General features: G+C 36.3%; 1 protein-coding gene across 2 annotated transcripts; it reads right to left on the minus strand.

Moving 5' to 3' along the window:
- Window positions 1–52: 52 nt before the first annotated feature.
- On the minus strand, window positions 53–21,749 carry LOC127414556 (interleukin-6 receptor subunit beta-like). Of its 2 annotated transcripts, none has more exons than XM_051652667.1 (17): window positions 21,393–21,749; window positions 17,592–17,654; window positions 17,460–17,507; window positions 17,190–17,312; window positions 17,001–17,115; window positions 13,412–13,545; window positions 13,045–13,178; window positions 10,953–11,103; window positions 8,552–8,634; window positions 8,252–8,468; window positions 7,751–7,948; window positions 6,134–6,232; window positions 5,902–6,042; window positions 5,665–5,805; window positions 4,931–5,015; window positions 4,420–4,501; window positions 53–1,447 (listed from the first exon to the last, which is right to left on the minus strand). In XM_051652667.1, the coding sequence occupies exons 2-17, from the start codon at window positions 17,644–17,646 to the stop codon at window positions 1,163–1,165; spliced, it is 2,091 nt and encodes a 696-aa protein (XP_051508627.1). In that variant the 5' UTR covers window positions 17,647–17,654; window positions 21,393–21,749; the 3' UTR covers window positions 53–1,162. The 2 variants fall into 2 exon arrangements, with proteins under 2 accessions (XP_051508627.1, XP_051508628.1); XM_051652668.1 differs by having other exon boundaries at window positions 54–1,447; window positions 7,766–7,948; window positions 21,393–21,748.
- Between the last annotated feature and the right edge of the window lie 75 nt (window positions 21,750–21,824).

Below are 21,824 nucleotides of genomic sequence, written 5' to 3' on the forward strand. Positions count from 1 at the left end.
ATGTTTGTGTTGATATGACAAAGCAATCAAAACTTATAACATTACAAATATAATTTATCCTAGTGCCCAAAAGCATCTCCAAACAAATAAAACATAATAATTGTACATAAGAACTAATTACACATGCAAACACAACAATGACTAAAGGTTTACATAGCATGCAGACATGATTTTAATAATGAGATTTCACAGAATGAGTTTCATTCTGTGTCATTTGAGTCATCATTGAGTCTGTTTGATCAGTTTGATGTTTTTACTGATTATCAAAAATGATCAAAACATAACACTTCTGATTTGTCTGTAAATTTCAAAGCACTTGTTCAGTTTTGGTCATAATGTCTACATGCATTGGAAAGTAGAGCTTCCAAACTTTCAAGCGATACCTGTTTTGTGTTGGTCAAGACTGTAGTTATTAATATTTTGACATTTTTTTCTCGCGGGCCCATTCGAGCTTAAAGGGTTAAAGAGATAGTTCACCCAAAAAAATTAAAAATCTTTCATAATTTCTGTCATCAATTACAGAAAGAGATGTTAAATGAGTAAATAATGACAGAAGCTTGATTTCTGGGTGAACTATCCTTTTAATGACAGAATTATTGGTATTGCATTGATAATTGATGATGTAATAACAGTGTTGTGTTTCAAATGGTTCTTTTGTATGAATTGTATAAAATGGTATGGAGATATATTAATCAAATTGATTTATTGAACATCTTCTTTCAGAAATCTATTGACACTAATAATAAAAAATGAAGTTGAACTAAAATCATGATATGACCTCAAAATAAATGATGATTTGTTATCTTGTATTAAATGTCTTGGCATATTTATAAGCATATGGCAATAACTGCAAAGGACTTGAAGATAGACAGGTGCTTATTCTGTGTATTATTTACATGTGTAATAATAATGTATACATTATAAGGTGTTTGAAAGAGTTTCAAAGATTGTAGCTTCTCACATGTTTTGATACGATTTAGACAGTTGCAAACAGGAAACACTATGATTAAGTAATGTTACACAATACTGTGATTTTGCAATACAAGGTGACATTTTATTGACAGACGAGATTAAAAATATATAATGGTAGAGTCTTTCACAGTCTGAAAATGTTGGTAGATATAGGTAGACTTCAGTTTGAGGTTTTCACTGAAATGAGAGCTCAACCGGGATTCTGTCCATTTTGAACGTAATCCAAATTAGCAGGTATTATGGGTAAATCGATGTACTCCGGCACACTAGAGGGCCTCTGGGTGCTTTCTAGATAGTCGGAATTGGATTTCCACAAGGTTTGAGTTGTACCTTTACAGGTTGAGAATATCTTTGATGGAATCAAATCCTCATCGTCTGAAGCCACAGACATGTGATGTTCAACATGTATCTTCTCCATCTGTTGGTCCACCACGAAAAACGTATCCAATTGCAGCACACAAATGTTACCGTTGCCCTGTTAAGATAATTACAGATGTGAAATTTCTCGAGAAACACATTTTCTTATCTTAAAGTCTTATGTTAGTCTTGGCTGGATGCTCGATCTACTCTTGGTCCATTATGCTGGTAAAACATTTTTTGCCAGGTACTTAAAGGAACAGTCCGGGTCCCCTTAAACTCTGGAGCATTTTTGTGCTGCCGTCCGCAATTTTTCACACTCAAATTTAAAAGCTCTATTTAAAGGGACTAATTGGTTTCCCTTTTTTAGAGAACCACCTAAATTATAATAAAAAAAGACTCCAATTATTCATAAATAATATTGTATGCGTTTATAATCTTATGATATACAGAATATATATAAAAAAAATAAAAAATTAATAACTTTGTAAGCATGTAATTCTGGTTCTGTTCACTCTACCTCACTTTGAAAAATCTCATTTTATTCCACTAGATGGCAGATATTTTTTTCTCTGTCACATTCCATCACAATATACAGATCTGAAATGTAGGTGGCGCTCTAACGCAGTTTAGCCCTCACAGATGTGCTCGTCCATAGACATTCAGTCTAATTATCAGTTCAAGCACCACCCTCATTATTTCATTGAATATTTCGGCCTCTGAGTGGACTAGAAGCTCAATCTAGGTGTCATTAGAAAGCTGAGATCCTCCCCTTGCCGATTATATAAAATATTTTATGATCAATAGTCGAAAGCATATTTTCTCCCAATTTGGAATGCCCAATTCCCACTACTTAGTAAGTCCTTGTGGTGGCGCGGTTACTCGCCTCAATCCGGGTGGCGGAGGACAAGTCTCAGTTGCCTCCGCTTCTGAGACCGTCAATCCGCACATCTTATCACGTGACTTGTTGTGCATGACACCGTGGAGACTCACAGCATGTGGAGACTCATGCTACTCTCCATGATCCACGCACAACTTACCACACGCCCCATTGAGAGCGAGAACCACTAATCACGACCATGAGGAGGTTACCCCATGTGACTCTACCCTCCCTAGCAACCGGGCCAATTTGGTTGCTTAGGAGACCTGGCTGGAGTCACTCAGCACACCATGGATTCAAACTCGCGACTCCAGGGGTGGTAGTCAGTGTCAATACTAGCTGAGCTACCCAGGCCCCCGAAAACATATTTTTCTGATGATTTGTTTAGCATGCTTTTCCTTCTGGATGGCATATTTTGTTCTGGACATTTAAGAAATAACATTAGATTGTTCAGCCAAGTAAGCTCACAGACAAGTAAACAATGGCTCATTTTTTCTAAGGTAAAAGCAGATATAAATTGTTTTGCTATTTGGGACTTACAGCAGCAGTTATTGGAGCATAAATGAAACGTTTGTATTTGATGACTTACAGAAATCATATTTCACTGTGATTCTTTTGAAAATCTTTCAAACTGTGGTATTAGTGCAACAAAACAAACTGTACAGTCATATTCATGAGAATGAGAGCTTTTATTTGATATATGACTTGTCCATTTATGTGCTATGTGAAGGACTTTTATTTTCATATAAATATTTCTACCCCATTACCTCTAGGGGGCGCTAATTTTAAACGCCCCCTATTTAGTTATTTTAAGTAACATAAATGCAGAAGTGTTGGATATCTCTGAAACTTTCAGATTCTAATCTTTTAAATGATACCTCATATGCCTGACTTATGTATACGAAGAATTTAAAGTTTTAAGCGTAAACTTTTTTCACGATATAGCGCCCCTCCATAGGGTGTAATGGGTTTAAGCTCAATTGACAGCATTTGTGGCATAATGTTGATTTCCACAAAAATGTATTTCGACTCGTTCCTCCTTTTCTTTAAAAAAGCACAAATCTGTGTTCCAGTGAGACACTTACAATGGAAGTCAATGGGGTCAATTTTTAGAGGGTTTAAAGTCAGAAATGTGAAGCTTATCATTTTATAAAAGCACTTACATTAATTCTTCTGTTAGAACTTGTGCATTATTTCAGCTGTAAATTTATTTTATCGTCATTGTGGGGTTTTAGGGTTTACGGCGTTATGTTGTCATGGCAACCAAGTTGTAAAATTGTCTATAACTTTCCACAGATGCGGTTAGTAAGTGATTTTATCACAGTTAAATCATGTTAACACACATATTGTTTATGTCTTGTGTCTATACTTTTGAAACAGTGAGTATTTTAATGTTTACAGATTATTGACCCCATTGACTTCCATTATAAGTGTCTCACTGTAAAGGCCTGTTCACACCAAGAACGATAACTATAACGATAAAAAATCATTCTAACTGTAATAAAATACCAAAGTCCACACTACATAACTATAATGATAATGACACTGAGGAATGATATTGTTTGGATCACTTTCAGAGTGATTTGTTTTTCCAGCTGATGAACGATAAAAACATTGACAGCCAATCAAAATCCATTCAACTTTAAAGGGCTTGAGACGCAATGTGCTCTCATCTTCAAAATACCACATTACAGCTCCGGATCGCCACTTATTACACAAACGAAATGGAAACTCCAGCTCAAGAACTGGAAATGTTTCTTCTGCATTCTTCTTCAGTATTACCGGAGATGAGATAATGAAAAGCTAATGCAAGTAGGATCAAATGACCTCAGGTATCCAGAGCTAATTTTGTAAAACATCGTCTTGTCTCCTTTGAAGTGGTATCCGTCTGTTTTCCTTTTGGTTTCTTTGCGAAACGTAGAGCAGTAGCAGGTCATCTACAGACATTTTCTTGGCTGTAAACATAACTGCAGGGCGCATTTAGAATAAGTAGAACTTTATCGTCCATTGTTGTGGACGCTTATATAAGTGACCGGGGGCCTTAACCCCCGATTTATGCTCTTTTTTTTTTTTTAAAGAAAAGGAGGGACGAGTCGAAATACATTTTTGTGGTGATCAATATTATGACACAAATGCTGTTGAACCTGGAATATTCCTTTAAATTTTGCATAATCAGTGATTGTCAAACCAAAGGAAAAAACGACAGTGACCTCATAATGAGGGTTGAGGAGCCAGCGTCCAATCAGACTGTAGCTGGGGTTTGCGATGTTTGGGAAGAAATATTCCTTGCATCTGTGTGTAAATGGGCAGAAGAGACATTAATGCAGCCAACATCAACCCGCTAACAATCTCAAACCAGCAGGGAACGTTCCGGGTTCAATACAAGTTAAGCTCAATCAACAGCATTTGTGGCATAATGTTGATTACTCTCTTTTACTGTGTTCCAGTCTGATAAAATCTCTGTTTGACATAGTTTAAGTGTGATAAAATCACGTATAAGGTTTACAAAGTAATGTTGTCTGTAACTTTCCACAGATGTGGTTAGTAAGTGATTTTATGACAGTAAAATCATGTTAACACACATATTGTTTATGTCTTGTGTCTATACTTTTGAAACAGTGAGTATTTTAATGTTTACAGATTTTGTGGTAATCAACATTATTTTGAGATTGAGCTTAACTTGTATTGAACCTGGAATAATCCTTTAATTTAAAGGCTTACACAGTCCTAGTTAGAATTAAGAATATTCCAGAGCTAAGAACCAGGAAGACCACTGGAACAGCCAATTTTATGATCTCATCATAATCTGTAAAAGTGAAGAAATAAGTATGAATTAATTATTTGTTTAGGGCTTTTTAATCACTTACAATTTTTAAATAAATATAAATATCTAATAATCAAAATAATTATAAATACTATGTATATGATAAATAGGTTATAGTAATTAAGATAATACAAAGACATTAGCTGGCAGACACATAAAGCATTGATTAGACAATTAAAAATTGGCTTTAGAAGTCAAAATATTGTTTTGATTTATTTCCATATCACAAGGCTTTTACTGGCCTACATGATTATTTGCACTGTTTTTTTTTTTTTTTTTTTTTTTTTGCATGATCAGTCATATTTTCAAAATCAATGCCAAAATTTCACAATTTCTGCCAGGGTATGCAAACCTTTGAGCACAACTGTATATACATAATCAGACTGAATTAATGTACTAAATCGACAACTTAAATTTGTATGTAAAAGATTTCCTGGTTGATATGGTTCTGGATGCTGATTCATCAATACAGTGTTACATTTACCCCTTTACATGTCCAACCCATGTTTACATGTTAATTACTAGATCTTCTAGTGGATAACACATCATTATATATGTGCTTAATAAAGTAAATGTCTTATGAAATGAACAATAGTAACGCTGTGTTTGTGTTTTGACCAGAGCACATTACCTAGAAGTGGCGTGTTAACATCTAAACTGGCCTTTGAGAAATTTCCAGTTGTGGTTTCTCCGTGTATAAACACCGAGTATCTGGTGTTTGCCTGAAGATTGTAGAACGAGTGCTGCTGTGTATTTGGAAAGATCTGGAGAGCTGAGAAAAAACAAATCCATCATGAGAGATTAGACAATTACATCAAAGTACAGGACGTATAAATGAACAGATTCACCCAAGACTGAATCTTCTTACAATGTGTTTCATGTTTTCCTTTCAACACGAGTCTGTACTGAAGCACATTAATGCTCAACTTTGTCTCCTGCCAAACCCACTGCACTGACACCGATGATTTAGTCACGTTCACAAGGCGAAACCGCACAAGATCCAACAGAGCTGGAGTAAAAATTAGAGTTATTAGACTGCAGAACATATCTCAACATTTGTTAATAAACTGTAAAGCTATTCTTGCATCATCAGAACTTACTGCCGTGTTGTAGATTAGCAGAGATGGATGTGGGACGGCCACAGAGAGTGTCAGAAACGGCGTAAACACTGATGTTGTAGATCTCGTCTGGTCTGATGCCTTTGATAAAATGTTTTAAGCGTGAGATAAGTTTGTCACTCCACATTATAATGTGCAAGATGTCTGGAACAACTTTCATAAAGTAATAGGTTGAATCTCATGATAACATGTTCAGGTCACATTTCACCCGAAATTAAAAGGAAAAAATAATATTTTGCATGAAGAAACTGAAGCCTATTTTTAGGACCATTAAGATTTTTTGCACTGTGTCATTATTTTCATGACATTAAAACACATTTCCCACAAATTCTCATTACTGCGAGTTTGTTTGTAATTCTCATTAGTTTTCTGTTACTGTAATACATAACCTTGTAACAACCATTACATTTAATGGTGTTCAAATGTTTCTTTTGGTCGATCCTCCTTTGGCAGCAATAACCTCAACCAAGTGTTTCCGGTACCTGCGGATTAGACCTGCACAACGTTCAGAAGGAATTTTGGACCAAGCGGTCCAGACCCTGAAGCAGCAAAGCAGCCCCAAATCATGATGCTCCCTCCGCCGTACTTCACCATTGGGATGATGTTTTCATGTTGGTATGTGGTGCCCCTTTTACGTAGTGCTGCGTGTTCATCCCAAATAATTCAACCTTAGTTTCATCAATCCACAAAACATTTTCCCAGTAGCGTTGTGGAGTGTCAGGGTGGTCTGTGGCAAACTTCAGGCGCACAGAAATGTTTTTGCTGGAAAGCAGTGGCTTTCTTCATGATGTCCTGCCATGAACACCATACCTGTTTAATGTTTTCTGTATAGTAGACTCATAAACAGAGATGTTAACCAGTTCCAATGATTCCTTCAAGTCTTTATCTGTCACTCTAGGGTTCTTTTTTACCTAACTGAGCATTCTGCGGTGTGTCCTCTTGAGTCATCTTGACTGGACGGCCACTTCTAGAGAGAGTACCTATAGTACTAAATCATCTCCATTTATAGACAATTTGTCTAACTGTTGACAGATGAATATCTAAGCTCTTCAAGATAACTTTGTAACCCTTTCCAGCTTTGTGCAAATCAACTATTCTTGATCGTAGGTCTTCTGAAATCTCTTTTTTGTGAGGCATGGTCCACATCAGCAGATGCTTCTTGTGAATAGCAAACTCAAAATGTTTGAGTGCTTTTTATAAGTCAAAGTAGCTCTAACCCACACCTCCAATCTCATTTCATTAATTGAATGACAGCTTTGCCAACCCCTGACTCTAATTAGATTTTTTGTTGTCTTTAGCCTAGGGGTTCATTTACTTTTCTCCACAGCACTGTGAATGTTTAATGGGATGTGTTCAATAAAGACATGAAAGATTATAATTGTTTATGTGTTGTTAGTTTAAGCACATTGTGTTTGTCTATACTTGTGACTGATGAAGATGAGATCACATTTTATGACCAATTAATGCAGAAAAACAAACAAAAAAACAACCAATGCCAAAGGGTTCACATACTTTTTCTTGACACTGTATATATTTTTTATTTTGTGCTGGAATATGACCCCAACATGTTTAGGAAAACATTAATATGAATATCCTCACAGATAAATATTTGACCTGTCAGAATGGTTGTAAATGTAGAGCCGCTCACTCGTTTCCAGTGGCTGGTGTTGTTGTTTTCAGTAGAGCACCATTCGATGGCAAACTCACTCACGTTTATTGTGGTTAATTCATGTTCCCAGTAAAGTCGCAATGAGGGACCCTCAGAATAAACCCAGAGACCCTTCATTGCCAGCACATCTGTTGGAAATAACACTGGTTTGATACTCTAAATGTATTCATACGAGAAAAAACAGCAAGCATGCTTTTATAAAGTGACATCTTGAATTAATGCACTCTGTGGCATCATCCAGTTAGCATAAACACATTTCTAAGAGGATAAGGAATTTGAAATTGATAGCATTTAATTTAATCAAGTGCTCAGGTGAAGTGCTGAACACTGCGTTTTCTTTGAAACATGGAAACAGATACTATTAGTTATTTGATTTATCAAGGGTGCACTTAAAAATTTGTGTACTGCAGAGCAGCAGACAAATAAGTCACCTTGAGGAAGATCTGCATGAACTCTGATTTGACGGTACGGTGACTGTCCAGCGCTGTTATACGCGGCTACAGTGACATCATATACCTCAGCCATTATTAAGACAACTGTCTTCAGATCAGACGTGTTAACGACTCGTCTTATAGAGGGCTGTCTGATGGGCGCATAGGATACTTCATACCCTCGAATGAGCCCTCGAGCGTCTGTGATATCCAGAGCCTTCCACAAACATACAAGATTTCATATTTAGAGGAGGAACTTAGAGAAGAATAATAACTATATTACTGCAACTTGAAAATCACCTTCCAGAGAAGCCACAGCTGTCGAGTCCTCGAGTTTTTATCTGAAGACACATAATAACTGACTGCAGGAGGTGCAGTCGGCCCTGAAAATAGAAATGAATGTTGTAAGAGCCTCCTTTTTGGTGGGGTTCATGCTTAAAACAAAAAAGAAATATTTGACAATGGAGTCAGAAAAATAAACTTGTTTTCCCTTTGAATCAAGTTTTTTTTCCATACACATTGGCAAATCTTCTTTTCTTGTTAAAAGCATAAACGTTACTAAATTTTGTTTCATTTCTCTGTAAACAAGACTTAAAGGATTAGTTCACTCCAAAATGTAAATTCAGTCATTGTTTATTCACCCCTGTGTTGTTATAACCCTATATGACTTTCTTTTTCTGAACACAACACAGCTGCACACAAAACAGAGAACAGAACTTACTAAACATGTCTGAAGAGCTTGTAATTGAAGAATTGATGCATTTCTATACCCAGCCTTATTTTTTTAAGAAAAGTTTTTGGGGGGGCCTGGGTAGCTCAGTGGTAAAGACACTGGCCACCACCCCTGGAGCTCACTAGCTCGCTAGTTTGAATCCCAGGGCGTGCTGAGTGACTCCAGCCAGGTCTCCTAAGCAACCAAATTGGCCCGGTTGCTAGGGAGGGTAGAGTCACATGGGGTAACCTCCACGTGGTCGCTATAATGTGGTTCGTTCTCGGTGGGGCGTGTGGTAAGTTGAGCATGATTGCCGTGGTGGATGGCATGAAGCCTCCACACACACTATGTCTCCATGGCAACACGCTCAACAAGCCACGTGATAAGATGCATAGGTTGACGGCCTCAGATGCAGAGGCAACTGGGGTTTGTCCTCCACCACCCAGATTGAGGCGAATCACTACACAACCACGAGGACTTGAAAAGCACATTGGGAATTGGGCATTCCAAATCGGGATAAAAAAAAGAAACATTTTTGGACCGGTGCAAGTGTAACGTGGACGGAGTTACTCACATGGAGCCAAAAATAGAAAACAAGCAACTGATAGAATGTACCATCACTTGTCACTGCTGGTTAGGACAAAAACTCTGATTAACATAGAAAATATACCTTTTATCTCGTGTTGTATGCCGTCAGGTTAGGACATGATGTGACTATAGCTGCCTGCTACTCCGTAAAAAAATTAAATAAGTCTGGGCATAGAAATGCATCAATTCTTGTACTACAAACTCTTCAGACATGTTTAGTAAGTTGTCACCATATACTGCCATTGTATGACATCACTGAGCATAACATTTATTCACAATTTCTCCCTCTGTGTTCGAAAAAAGAAAGAAAGTCATATAGTGTTATAACAACACAGGGGTGAGTAAACAATGACTGAATTTACATTTTTGGTGAACTAATCCTTTAATATCTTAAGTAAATTTATCTTATTTTATTTGTAGAAGACAAAAATGCTGAGTAAGAAAATGACTTTTTGCAGTGCAGTCCATGAATGAACTGTCTGATGTATATGGCACTCAAAACTGGAAAACACTTTCTTAGTAAGCGCTAATCTGATTGGCTGGTTTGATGGACGTTCCATGAGTTAGAGCAAACAGGACTTTTTATCAGTCCACCAGGAAACATAATCGTGTATAAAAGGTTCTGTGTTGATACAACAAGCACTTTTGAGGGTGAAATAATCACTGGATTTGCCAAAGTGGGCCACATCAAATCTTTTAAAGATACTCAGAGTTTCATATGAGGCACATAATAGCAAGTAAAGCAGATATCCATGAGCAGAACTGCATATGCTGCATTATTTTCTTAGTTATGTGTGAAATACTCATTTCACGGTTTTGTTTGTTGTTCTGATTTTGTCTCTATTTGTTCGTATTTTTTTGTATGATCACTCACAGAGATTTCCACACTATTTTTGTAATGCTTGTTTACCAACGCTGGTCTTATGGAGATATTTTATGGTATTACATATCCAGTGTTGGATGTAATCTTATCACATAGTTATAAATGACTAAAATATAATTACATTTAAAGTCAAAATCAGCTACTTATAGTAAATAAAATTAATTACTTTTAAGTACATTACTTGGGTTACACATATTTCTCAAATAATATTTATGTAGAATACATTTAAATCATTAATTGCTTGAGTGTGTACTTCTGCTTCTGTGAATACTTCATTAACGAGTGGAAAAACACAAACTATTTTTTCTATGGAAAGTTTTTTCTAGAAAGTAACTTTAAAGTAATGTAATTAATTTTTCGATGAAGTAATCTGACTACAATTTTAGAGAGGTACACACTGAACATTTTAATACTTAGTGTTAAAGGTTTGATCAAATTATTGACACTGACTTTGCTGTTACACTGAAGAGTCAGCGCAGATTGTTTTTAGTGAATATAAAGTGGTGATCTTCACTCACGGCTCTCTGATGTCTTCACTCGAGTCTCAGCGCTCCAGTCGCTCCACCGACCCAATTCATGAACACAAGAGACGCTCAAACTGTATTCAGTGAAGGGCTGTAAACCATTAATGACGAACAGAAACTCGACAGATGGGGTAAAAACTTCAGTCTAGTGGAAAAAGAGAAGTATTTTTATTATGAAAACATCTACTTACACTCTACTACATCATCAGTCAATCAGATCTCCTTGTGCTTCAGAGATTTAATAATGACTTAGATCAAATTAATCTGAAACAGCAAATATCAATTACCACAAAACAATTTGTATAACTCGTCCCTCCTTTTCTTTAAAAAAGCACAAATGTGTGTTCCAGTGAGACACTTACAATGGAAGTCAATGGGGTCAATCTGTAAACATTAAAATACTCACTGTTTAAAAGTATACACACAATATGTGTGTTAACATGATTTTAGTGTGATAAAATCACTTACTAACTGAATCTGTGGAAAATTATAGACAATTTTATAACTTCGTTGCCATGACAGAAGAATTAATGTAAGTGATTTTATAAAATTATAAGCTTCACATTTCTGTCTTTAAACCCTCCAAAAATTGGCCCCATTGACTTCCATTGTACACCGATGAGCTAAAACATTATGACCACCTGCCTAATATGCGGTTGGTCCTCCACATGCCGTCAAAACAGCGCCGACCCGCCGAGGTATGGCCTCTACAAGACCCCTTGTAGGTATACTTGTGGTATCTGGCACCAAGACATTAGCAGCAGATCCTTTAACTCATGTAAGTTGCGAGGTGGAGCCGCCGTTGAACGGACTTGTTGGTCCAGCACATCCCACAGATGCTCAATCGGATTGAGTTCTGGGGAATTTGGAGGCCAGGGCAACACCTTGAACTCCTCATCATGTTCCTCAAACCATTCCAGAACAATGTGTGCAGTGTGGCAGGGCACATTATCCTGCTGAAAGAGGCCACTGCCATCTTTGCAAACCAAGGGGTGTACCTGGTCTGCAATGATGTTTAGGTAGGTGGCACGTGTCAAATTGACATCCACATGAATCCCAGGGTTTTCCAGCAGAACATTGCCCAGAGCATCACACTCCCTCCACCGGCTTGTCGTCTTCCTACAGTGCATCCTGGTGCCATCTCTTCCCCAGGTAAAAGGCACACACGTCCACAGCCATCCACGTACTGTAAAAGAAAATGGGACTCATCGGATCAAGCAACCTTCTTCCACTGCTCCAAGGTCAAGTTCTGACGCTTGCGTGCCCATTGTAGGTGCTTTTGACGGTGGACAGGGGTCATCATGGGCACTCTGACCGGTCTGCGGCTACACAGCTCCTTACGCAACAGGGTGTGATGCACTGTGTGTTGTGACACATTCCTCCCGTAACCATCATTCAAGTTTTCTGTGACTTGTGCCAGAGTAGACCTTCTGTCAGTTCGGACCAGACGAGATAGCCTTCGTTGCCCTCACACATCGATGAGCCTTGGGCGCCCAACACCCTGTCACCGGTTTGTGGTTTGTCCTCGGACCACTGTCGGAAGGTACTCACCACTGCTGACCGGGAGCACCCCACTAGCCTTGCAGTTTCAGAGATGCTCTGACCCAGTCGTCTGGCCATAACAATTAGGCCCTTGTCAAAGTCACTCAGGTCTTTACTCCTGGCCATTTCTCCGCATTCAACACGTTGACTACAAAAACTGATTGTTCGCTTACCATCTAATCTACCCAGACCTTGACGTGGCCTTGTTAGGAGATGATCAATATTACTCAATTCACCTGTGAGTGCTCATAATGTTTTGGCTCATCAGTTAAGTGCCTCACTGTAACCTCCATTTTTGCTTTTTGTAAAGAAAAGGATTAATTAATTTCTGTGGTAATCAACATTATGCCACAAATGCTGTCGATTGAGCTTCACTTCTACTGAACCCAGAATATTCCTGGATAAATGTATAAATGTTTCTTTGAATTTCTCAATGTTTTTAGTCTTAACAGACTAAGCATGTTGACTTTCAACAAAAGAAGATTAGATTAGATCACTAAAGAGATTTTCTAGGCGTTTGTGAGAAGTTTGTTCAAACTCTGACCTCTGTCCATGACTCGTTGAAACGTTTGTAACGGATGAGGCATTTTTCAATTGTTCTTTTACCGCTGGTCCATGTGATGGTCAGTGATGTGTCTGTTGTGTTAACAGATGTGACGACCGGCCGCGGAGCTTGAACTACAACATTAAAACACATTTAATCACATCTGACACATCACATCACACCTACTTGAGATGTATTTCCTCTGTAAGTCACTTTAGATATGAGAGACTGCACAATGATTCAATGTAAAGTACGAACAATGATCAAATTCTTATTTTGCATGTGCCCAGTTTCACTATTACCAGTTCTTGGTATTTCATGTCCAACTTACATCAAATGAATACAAATAACTTGAACAAAATCTTACTTATTTCTCTAAGCTTCACTGTATAGACAGCAGAGAAGATCTCGTTTTGGTTGAAAACATTCTTTGATTTGATGGTTAAATTGAAACTAGAATAAAAATTTAAAATGGAGGGACAGTCGATGATGTTCTTTGCTCTGCAAAACAAATTATATAGACAGGTCAGTTTATATTATATTTATATAAATGTATCCATTTTATATTTGCTGTTGATTGTTTAGTCATGTGTAGCTTTAACCCTCCTATTGCATTTGGGTCATTTTTGACCCAGGAGACGTTCAGTATATAATAATTTTTAAATACCACATAGTTTTTAGTACGGGAACCAAACTTTGTGACTTTGTCAAGACTATCAAAACACACAAAATACATTTTTTCTCAGATTTTTTAATAAAAGTGTTCAAGAGATATAACCATTAAAAAAAGTGTGAATTTTGACCCGGGCATCAATTGTGGCTTTGCACATGATATTATGTAGACTTTTTTTGTACATCTATAAATTCGATTTTAACTTATAAACACTTCATTTACATTTAGCCTCTTTCCCGTACTCTCTCACTCACTTTTTTGTCTCTCACTGGGACAAACACACATACAGTCACACACAAACACACACATTCCTGTACAAAACAGACATGACAGATTTAACAAACATATCAAATAAACTAAATCACAGGTACTACTGACTAAAGGGGGTGTGACGAGCAAAAGTTCATGCACACATTAGTCTAATTAGGGCTTGAAGGAGGAAATTGTCCACATTTTACCAGCTTACAGCATACTCACACATCAACATAAATTAAATAGAATAGATATAGCTTAAAAACAGAGTAAAGAAGTATTAATGTTGTATATTTGAGTTGTACAGTTGTTTTGATGAAGTTTAGTTGAAAAATAATATTTTGGTTTCATAACTTTTGACCACCAAGTTGTATTGAGCAGTTATGAGTAATAGTAAAAGTAATTCTCACATTAGATGTTAATATAAATTCAATATTATGTAATATTTACATAAAATTTCACAGAAATGTTGATAAAAAATATGTCTTTACATGAATCACACTGTTTTTGCTGTAGTTAATGTATATTTTGAAATGTCAAAGAATTTCTACTCATTTTATAATTTCTAAAAAATAAATTAAAAAACGCGTATTAATTAATAACTTTTATATTTGTCAGTTAACATGCCAAAAGTATCAGTCTTTTTACATGTATGAACAGTTATGAACTTATTAATGACTTACAATATAGTTTTAGATGAAAACCATCGGGTTATGAATGATTTATAAGCTTAAATTCCACCGGGTCAAAATTGACCCGCAAATAAAGGTGTATGCCGATTCTGAACGCAATAGGAGGGTTAAGGTCACATATATGCTAGGCTAATCCTAAACATTGACAAAATGAACTTAAAAGCTGATTTCAAATGTACAGACTGAAATTTGTAACTGAATGGTTATTGCCTAATAAAAAAGGGACAAGCCATTCAAAATGTCCCACCCCAAATTCCTATTTTGATAGAGAGTAACAGTGCCCGCCCACTTTTTCAGCCAATTTAGTTCCGGAAGTATTTTTCCCATTGATTTTCTCCATAGGGATTTCATAAAATCCTTCATAAAAGAGTTGAACCAAATTAACCAACCAGCTCCGAGGTGAATCACAACATTACAAACACTGCTTTAAAGCAAAAAAGTGTTTGTAAATCAGATAAAAAGGCAAAGATACAAGAATGTGTACTTAACGTCTTTAATGAGGGAACGAATCACAACCCCAATTCTGAAAAAGTTGGGACAGTATGAAAAATGCTAATAAAAATAAAAAGGAGTGATGTGTAAATTATATTCACCTTTTGCTATATTGAAAGCACCACAACTAAACATTATATGATGTTTTACCTTGTGAATTCATTGTTTGTTTGTTTTAAATGTTCAGTAATTTCAAATCAGATGATTGCAACACGCTCCAGAAAAGTTGAGACAGGGGCAATTTAAGACTAATACCAATCTGATGAGTTGAAATAAGGCGATGTGAAACAGGAGATGTTAAACAGGCGAGGCAATCGTGTCATAGGAGCCTCCAAAAACAGCCTAGTCCTTCAAGAGCAAGGATCATTCGAGACTTGTTTGCCAACAGATGCTTCAGCAAATAATCCAGCACTTTGAGAACAATGTTCTGTAATGGATATCATGAACATGGGCTTGGGATTACTTTAGTAAACCTTTGTTAGTCAACACCACTCGCCGCTGCATCCACAGATGCAAGTTAAGACTTTACTATGTAAAGGAGAAGCCATACATCAACACTGTCCAGAAGCTCTGCTGACTTCTCTGGGCTCGGTCTCATCTTAGATGGAAAGTAGAACAGTGGAACTGTGTTTTTTGGTCTGAAGAGTCCACATTTCAAATAGTTCTTGTAAAACACAGCCGTCGTGTTATCCGGGCCAAAGAGGAAAAGGACCATCAAGCTGTTATTAGCATCAGGTCCAAAAGCCAGTGTCTGTATGGGCCAGGGGTGTGTCAGTGCCCATGGCAAGGGTAACTCACACATCTGTGAGAACACCATGAATGCAGACAGATATGTACAAATTTACAAGTGCATGGCTGTGTAATCAGAGAGTGTGGGTGCTAGATTGGCATACAGTCCTGACCATCTCCAATTGAGGATGTGTGGCGCATTATTAAGCACACCATACGGCAACGAAGACCCTGTACAATTGTACATAATGGATGAATGGGGGAAAATTCCACTTTCTAAACTTAACAAACTTGTATCTTCAGTGCCCAAATGCTTAATAAGTGTTATTAGAAGAAATGGTGATGTTTCACAGTGGTAAACACTCGACTGTCTCAACTTTTCTGGAGCGTGTTGTAATCATCTGATTTGAAATTACTGTAAATTTTAAAAAAAACAATGAAATTCACAAGGTAAAACATCATATTATGTGTAGTTTAGTGCTTTCAATATAGCAAAGGGTGAATATAATTTACACATCACTCCTTTTTGTTTTTATCAGCATTTTTCATACTGTCCCAACTTTTCGGAATTGGGGTTGTACAGTCCCATGAAGCATTGCGAATGACATAATCAAATTAAAAACGATGGGAAAATATAAAACTATTAATTTAATGTTGTTGATTATATGTATAAAAACAATATATATATAAAGTATATTGAGAATATTCCATTACATACAAATATATAAGTAGTTTGGGAGTGTCGACTAGATTGTGTCATTCACAGTGCATCATGGGAGCTCTTTCTCTGATTGGTGGATCTCTCTTTAGGCTCATGGGAAGTGTAGTTCTTCACCAGAACTTCTGTTAATAAACACTGTTTCTCGAAAGAAAAAAAGTAAAAATAGCGTGGACTGATGTCTTCAAAAGAAGCATACACCATCAATTAACAACCTGTCTGTTATTAAAGGTTTATAAATTATCATTAATTATTAATTTGCCTATGGAGAAAATGACTATTGCGCTCTACAAGAAATGCGTTAACAGGACAGAAAACTGCTCTCATCAAACCACTTCATTTGGTCTTTAAATAAATTCAATGACAGATAATTTATCTTCAGCGTGTCAGAAGTGTTTACCGGCTGATAATGAAGGTGTTGATGATTCCTGTTTTGTATTTATTCAACTGAATCCATCTGCAGGTGAAAGACATCTCGTGTAGCAGATAATGACATGATGTGTTCACGAAGTTCTCTTGAGGAGAAAGTTAGAAATTACAACAGAAACAATGGCATTAACTGCAAATATGATCACAAAAACAATCTTACCAAGAGATCGAGAAACATTAAGAGTTCTATCTGACACTGTGGAGATACAGTCAATGCCATCCATCACACACATGTTCTTCTGGTTTCCACAATGCATCAGGTTTTCCCCAGTCACTGTGAGTTCTGTAAAACAGTTCAAAACTTTGTTTGGATGTGCATGCTTTCTACAATCTTTGTCCAATGAAATTACATATATTTTCATCATTAGCATCTATTTAACCTGTGAACACTGTGTTGAAATGCACCTTTTCACATGAAGCAAACATTTACCTTGAATGCTGAAAACATGCTTTACACCTCTGTTCAAAGATGATACACCTGATAATCAAACACATTCAGCAGATTTACTGTTGATGCACATTTAAATAATACATGAATCACATATCTGTTGAAGTCACTTACAGCAACTTATGGAAAACACACAGATCAACATGCACAACACTCTTCTACTGGTCATTTTCACTCCTGTAGAGAACAAATCAATTAAAAATATCTGAACCGACAGGATAGAATATTAATTGACAGTATGCAATGAATGTACAACATTTAAAGAAATGAATAATGAAAATATATATTATAAAATAGCCTAAAAGCAAGGAAAAATATAGCTGCAAGCAGCAATGGTTGGGGTCAAGCCCTAATGCCATTCCTAAAGAGCTCTGGCACAGAGTCACAACATTTAAACCAGCTGAGATGGGTATTAAACCAAGATTCACCCACTCCTTTGATCTGAAGCCCACAGCTCTAACCACTGTGCCACACAATCTACAAGTCTGAGTGATGTCATTGAGACATTCTAGATTGAGAGTATACAACTAATGTTTTTTTTTAAATGAAGCAGGAATTACAAAACAAATTACAGTCAACATTGTAGTAAGCACAACATAAAGACTCAGAGATCCACAGAAGTACAATCTGTTAAGCTGCTCTTTCCTAGACTTGAACTCACAAACTTTTGACCTGTATTCTAATGCATTACCCACTGGGCCATTCAGTTGGCACAGCTCAAAAGTGGCAAAGAGACATTCCAAGGTGAGAGCAGAATGTTTTGAATAATAAAAAAAAAACAATACAAATCTATCTCAGCCAATTTCAGAAGACTTAAAATAAGGAAGCAATGATATATTCAAAGTTTTGATTAAATCTACTAAGCATTTTGACCACTATGTGGCACTGTCTCCAAACTGCTTAGGTGCCCTCAGGACATGATGTTGAAGATCCCTTCCAATTTTCACTCAAATCGGACAAAGCGTTTAAAATTTACATGACTTTTTTATACAATTTAAAATGGCGGAGAGGTTATATGGCTGATGTTGGAAATATTGGTATCATTGAAATCCTCATGAATCAAGGAATCCAAAGTCACCAACCACATGATTTAACATCGACCTTGTTAACTTCGTATTGGCATAATTTCTGAACAGTAGCACAAATTAAAATGCTTTCTGGTCAGTTCTGTGCGGCTCGGTCTGGAGATTGTTTTCAGCCATTGTTTGGACAAATCGGACAAAGTTTGAAGGACGGGAAACTTTTAAACTGTAAACATCATAATCCGAGATGATGGCTACTGGAATGGCCAATGCAGGAGGACAGTAATCAGACAAAAAATATTTTGTTCTAGGCCAAATGATTCAAAAGATACATGCAAAAAAAAATGGTTGAACTGGTGGTGCACTATGGAGTTTGTCCTAGGGGTCTCAAATTTGCTATTGAGGCTAGTCATGCCCACCCAATCAGTGTGCCAAATTTAATCATTTTCTAATGTACGGTTCATAGGGCTGCCATAGACTTAATGGTGGAATAATATAAAGAAAACCTACAAAAGCAAAAGGGGCCTGTGCCCCTAATTAATCTGAACACTGCAAAAAAAATAAAAAAAATAAAAATAATAATATATACAGGTGCATCTCAATAAATTAGAATGTCGTGGAAAAGTTCATTTATTTCAGTAATTCAACTCAAATTGTGAAACTCGTGTATTAAATAAATTCAATGCACACAGACTGAAGTAGTTTAAGTCTTTGGTTCTTTTAATTGTGATGATTTTGGCTCACATTTAACAAAAACCCACCAATTCACTATCTCAAAAAATTAGAATACATCATAAGACCAATAAAAAAAACATTTTTAGTGAATTGTTGGCCTTCTGGAAAGTATGTTCATTTACTGTATATGTACTCAATACTTGGTAGGGGCTCCTTTTGCTTTAATTACTGCCTCAATTCGGCGTGGCATGGAGGTGATCAGTTTGTGGCACTGCTGAGGTGGTATGGAAGCCCAGGTTTCTTTGACAGTGGCCTTCAGCTCATCTGCATTTTTTGGTCTCTTGTTTCTCATTTTCCTCTTGACAATACCCCATAGATTCTCTATGGGGTTCAGGTCTGGTGAGTTTGCTGGCCAGTCAAGCACACCAACACCATGGTCATTTAACCAACTTTTGGTGCTTTTGGCAGTGTGGGCAGGTGCCAAATCCTGCTGGAAAATGAAATCAGCATCTTTAAAAAGCTGGTCAGCAGAAGGAAGCATGAAGTGCTCCAAAATTTCTTGGTAAACGGGTGCAGTGACTTTGGTTTTCAAAAAACACAATGGACCAACACCAGCAGATGACATTGCACCCCAAATCATCACAGACTGTGGAAACTTAACACTGGACTTCAAGCAACTTGGGCTATGAGCTTCTCCACCCTTCCTCCAGACTCTAGGACCTTGGTTTCCAAATGAAATACAAAACTTGCTCTCATCTGAAAAGAGGACTTTGGACCACTGGGCAACAGTCCAGTTCTTCTTCTCCTTAGCCCAGGTAAGACGCCTCTGGACAACTGTCAGATCAGCAGTCTTCCCCATGATTGTGTAGCCTAGTGAACCAAACTGAGAGACCATTTTGAAGGCTCAGGAAACCTTTGCAGGTGTTTTGAGTTGATTAGCTGATTGGCATGTCACCATATTCTAATTTTTTGAGATAGTGAATTGGTGGGTTTTTGTTAAATGTGAGCCAAAATCATCACAATTAAAAGAACCAAAGACTTAAACTACTTCAGTCTGTGTGCATTGAATTTATTTAATACACGAGTTTCACAATTTGAGTTGAATTACTGAAATAAATGAACTTTTCCACGACATACTAATTTATTGAGATGCACCTGTATATATATATATATATATATATATATATTTTCTTGTTTTCCAGTAAAAAATTCACAATAACTGAATTTAAAAATTCACCTATATTTCTATTATATAAATATTTGAAAATCTGTTTATAGCAACAGAATGTAGAATTAATTTAAATTGGGCCACTGTTGTCAAAAAATGTACCTGAAAAATTATTTGAAATGTTTTTAATTTTTATTATTGTTTTCACTGCAAAAAATGATTTTCAAGACTATTTTTTCAAGTATTTTTGTCTAAAAATATCCAAACATTCTTAAAATGTGATTTATTTACTTGACAAACAAACTGGCATAACTTTTTAAGTCTTGTTTTAAGATAAATCTAATTGAATTTAGTGAGATTTATACTTAAAACAATAAAAACTGTTTTCCAATGTGGTGAGAAAAATAACCTTAATTCAAGGAGAAAACAAGTTTATTTTTCTGACCCCCATTGGCAGATTTGTTTTTTCATGTTCAAGTCTACAATTCGATACATTTTGTCAGATTTATCTTAAAACAAGACTTAAAATATTATGCCAGTTTGTTTGTCAAGTAAATACATCACATTTTAAGAATGTTTGGATATTTTTACTGGAAAACAAGACAAAAATACTTGAAAAAATATTCTTGAAAATCATTTTTGGCAGTGAAAACAATAATAAAAATTGAGATAAAAAATGGGTGATTTTTTTTTTTAGGTACAATTTTTGACAACAGTGGCCCAATTTAAATAAATTCTACATTCTAATTCTATAAATAGATTTTTTTAAAAAAATAATTAATATAATAGAAATGTACTAGGTGAATTGTAAAATTCAGTTATTGTGATTTTTTTTAAAAGAAAGCCTAAACTAAAATCTCCTCAATATGAGAAATAAATAAATAAAATAAAATAAAAAGTTCAATTCATGTTTCCAAACTGCAATAGCCAATATGTTGTGATAAATCCATACAAAGTATTCAAATAACTTCCCAAACAATTCAAATAAACCCTTTTGTAGCAACATGATTTTACAGCTGTGGGAGGAAAATAATGTGAAGAAAAACTTACAAGACTTAAAGTCCACATGTGTGTTGACCACAGGAGAAGATGCTGGATTTGAAACGACCCTTTGGTTTCACAGTTACTGTTTCTCAATATGAAGCTCACAGAACACCGATAACATCAGACAAACACTTCCTTTAACATTTCCCTTCCTTCAAACCTGTGGCTTCATAGTGAACATGCCACGAGACATGTGCAAAGTCTTGCCAGGAATGGCTTTGAAATAATAATTACTGTGTGTACTTTAGAATGATGACCGTAGTTTAAAGAACTGAACCGAGTGAATGAATCTGATGTTGCTCAAATAAATGCTGCTCTCTGGTGTGAAACTGCATCTGTGATCTGAGCTCTGAACCTGACAGAATCAAGTCTTCAAGAATCTGCTCACACAAGGTGTTTCTCATAGTTGCAACATCACTAGCTTACACAACATCATCT

This window comes from Myxocyprinus asiaticus, chromosome 24 (genome assembly GCF_019703515.2).
Source record: "Myxocyprinus asiaticus isolate MX2 ecotype Aquarium Trade chromosome 24, UBuf_Myxa_2, whole genome shotgun sequence".
NCBI lineage: Eukaryota > Metazoa > Chordata > Actinopteri > Cypriniformes > Catostomidae > Myxocyprinus > Myxocyprinus asiaticus.

Coding starts and splice junctions, on each gene's coding strand:
- LOC127414556 (XM_051652667.1), bottom strand. CDS start 17,646: ATGACCAGTAGAAGAGTGTTGTGCATGTTGATCTGTGTGTTTTCCATA. Junction 8,469..8,551: donor AGCTGTGGCTTCTCTGGAAG/GTGATTTTCAAG, acceptor TGTTTGTGGAAG/GCTCTGGATATCACAGACGC. Junction 6,233..7,750: donor GACAGGTCAAATATTTATCT/GTGAGGATATTC, acceptor ATTTTATCAAAG/GCATCAGACCAGACGAGATC.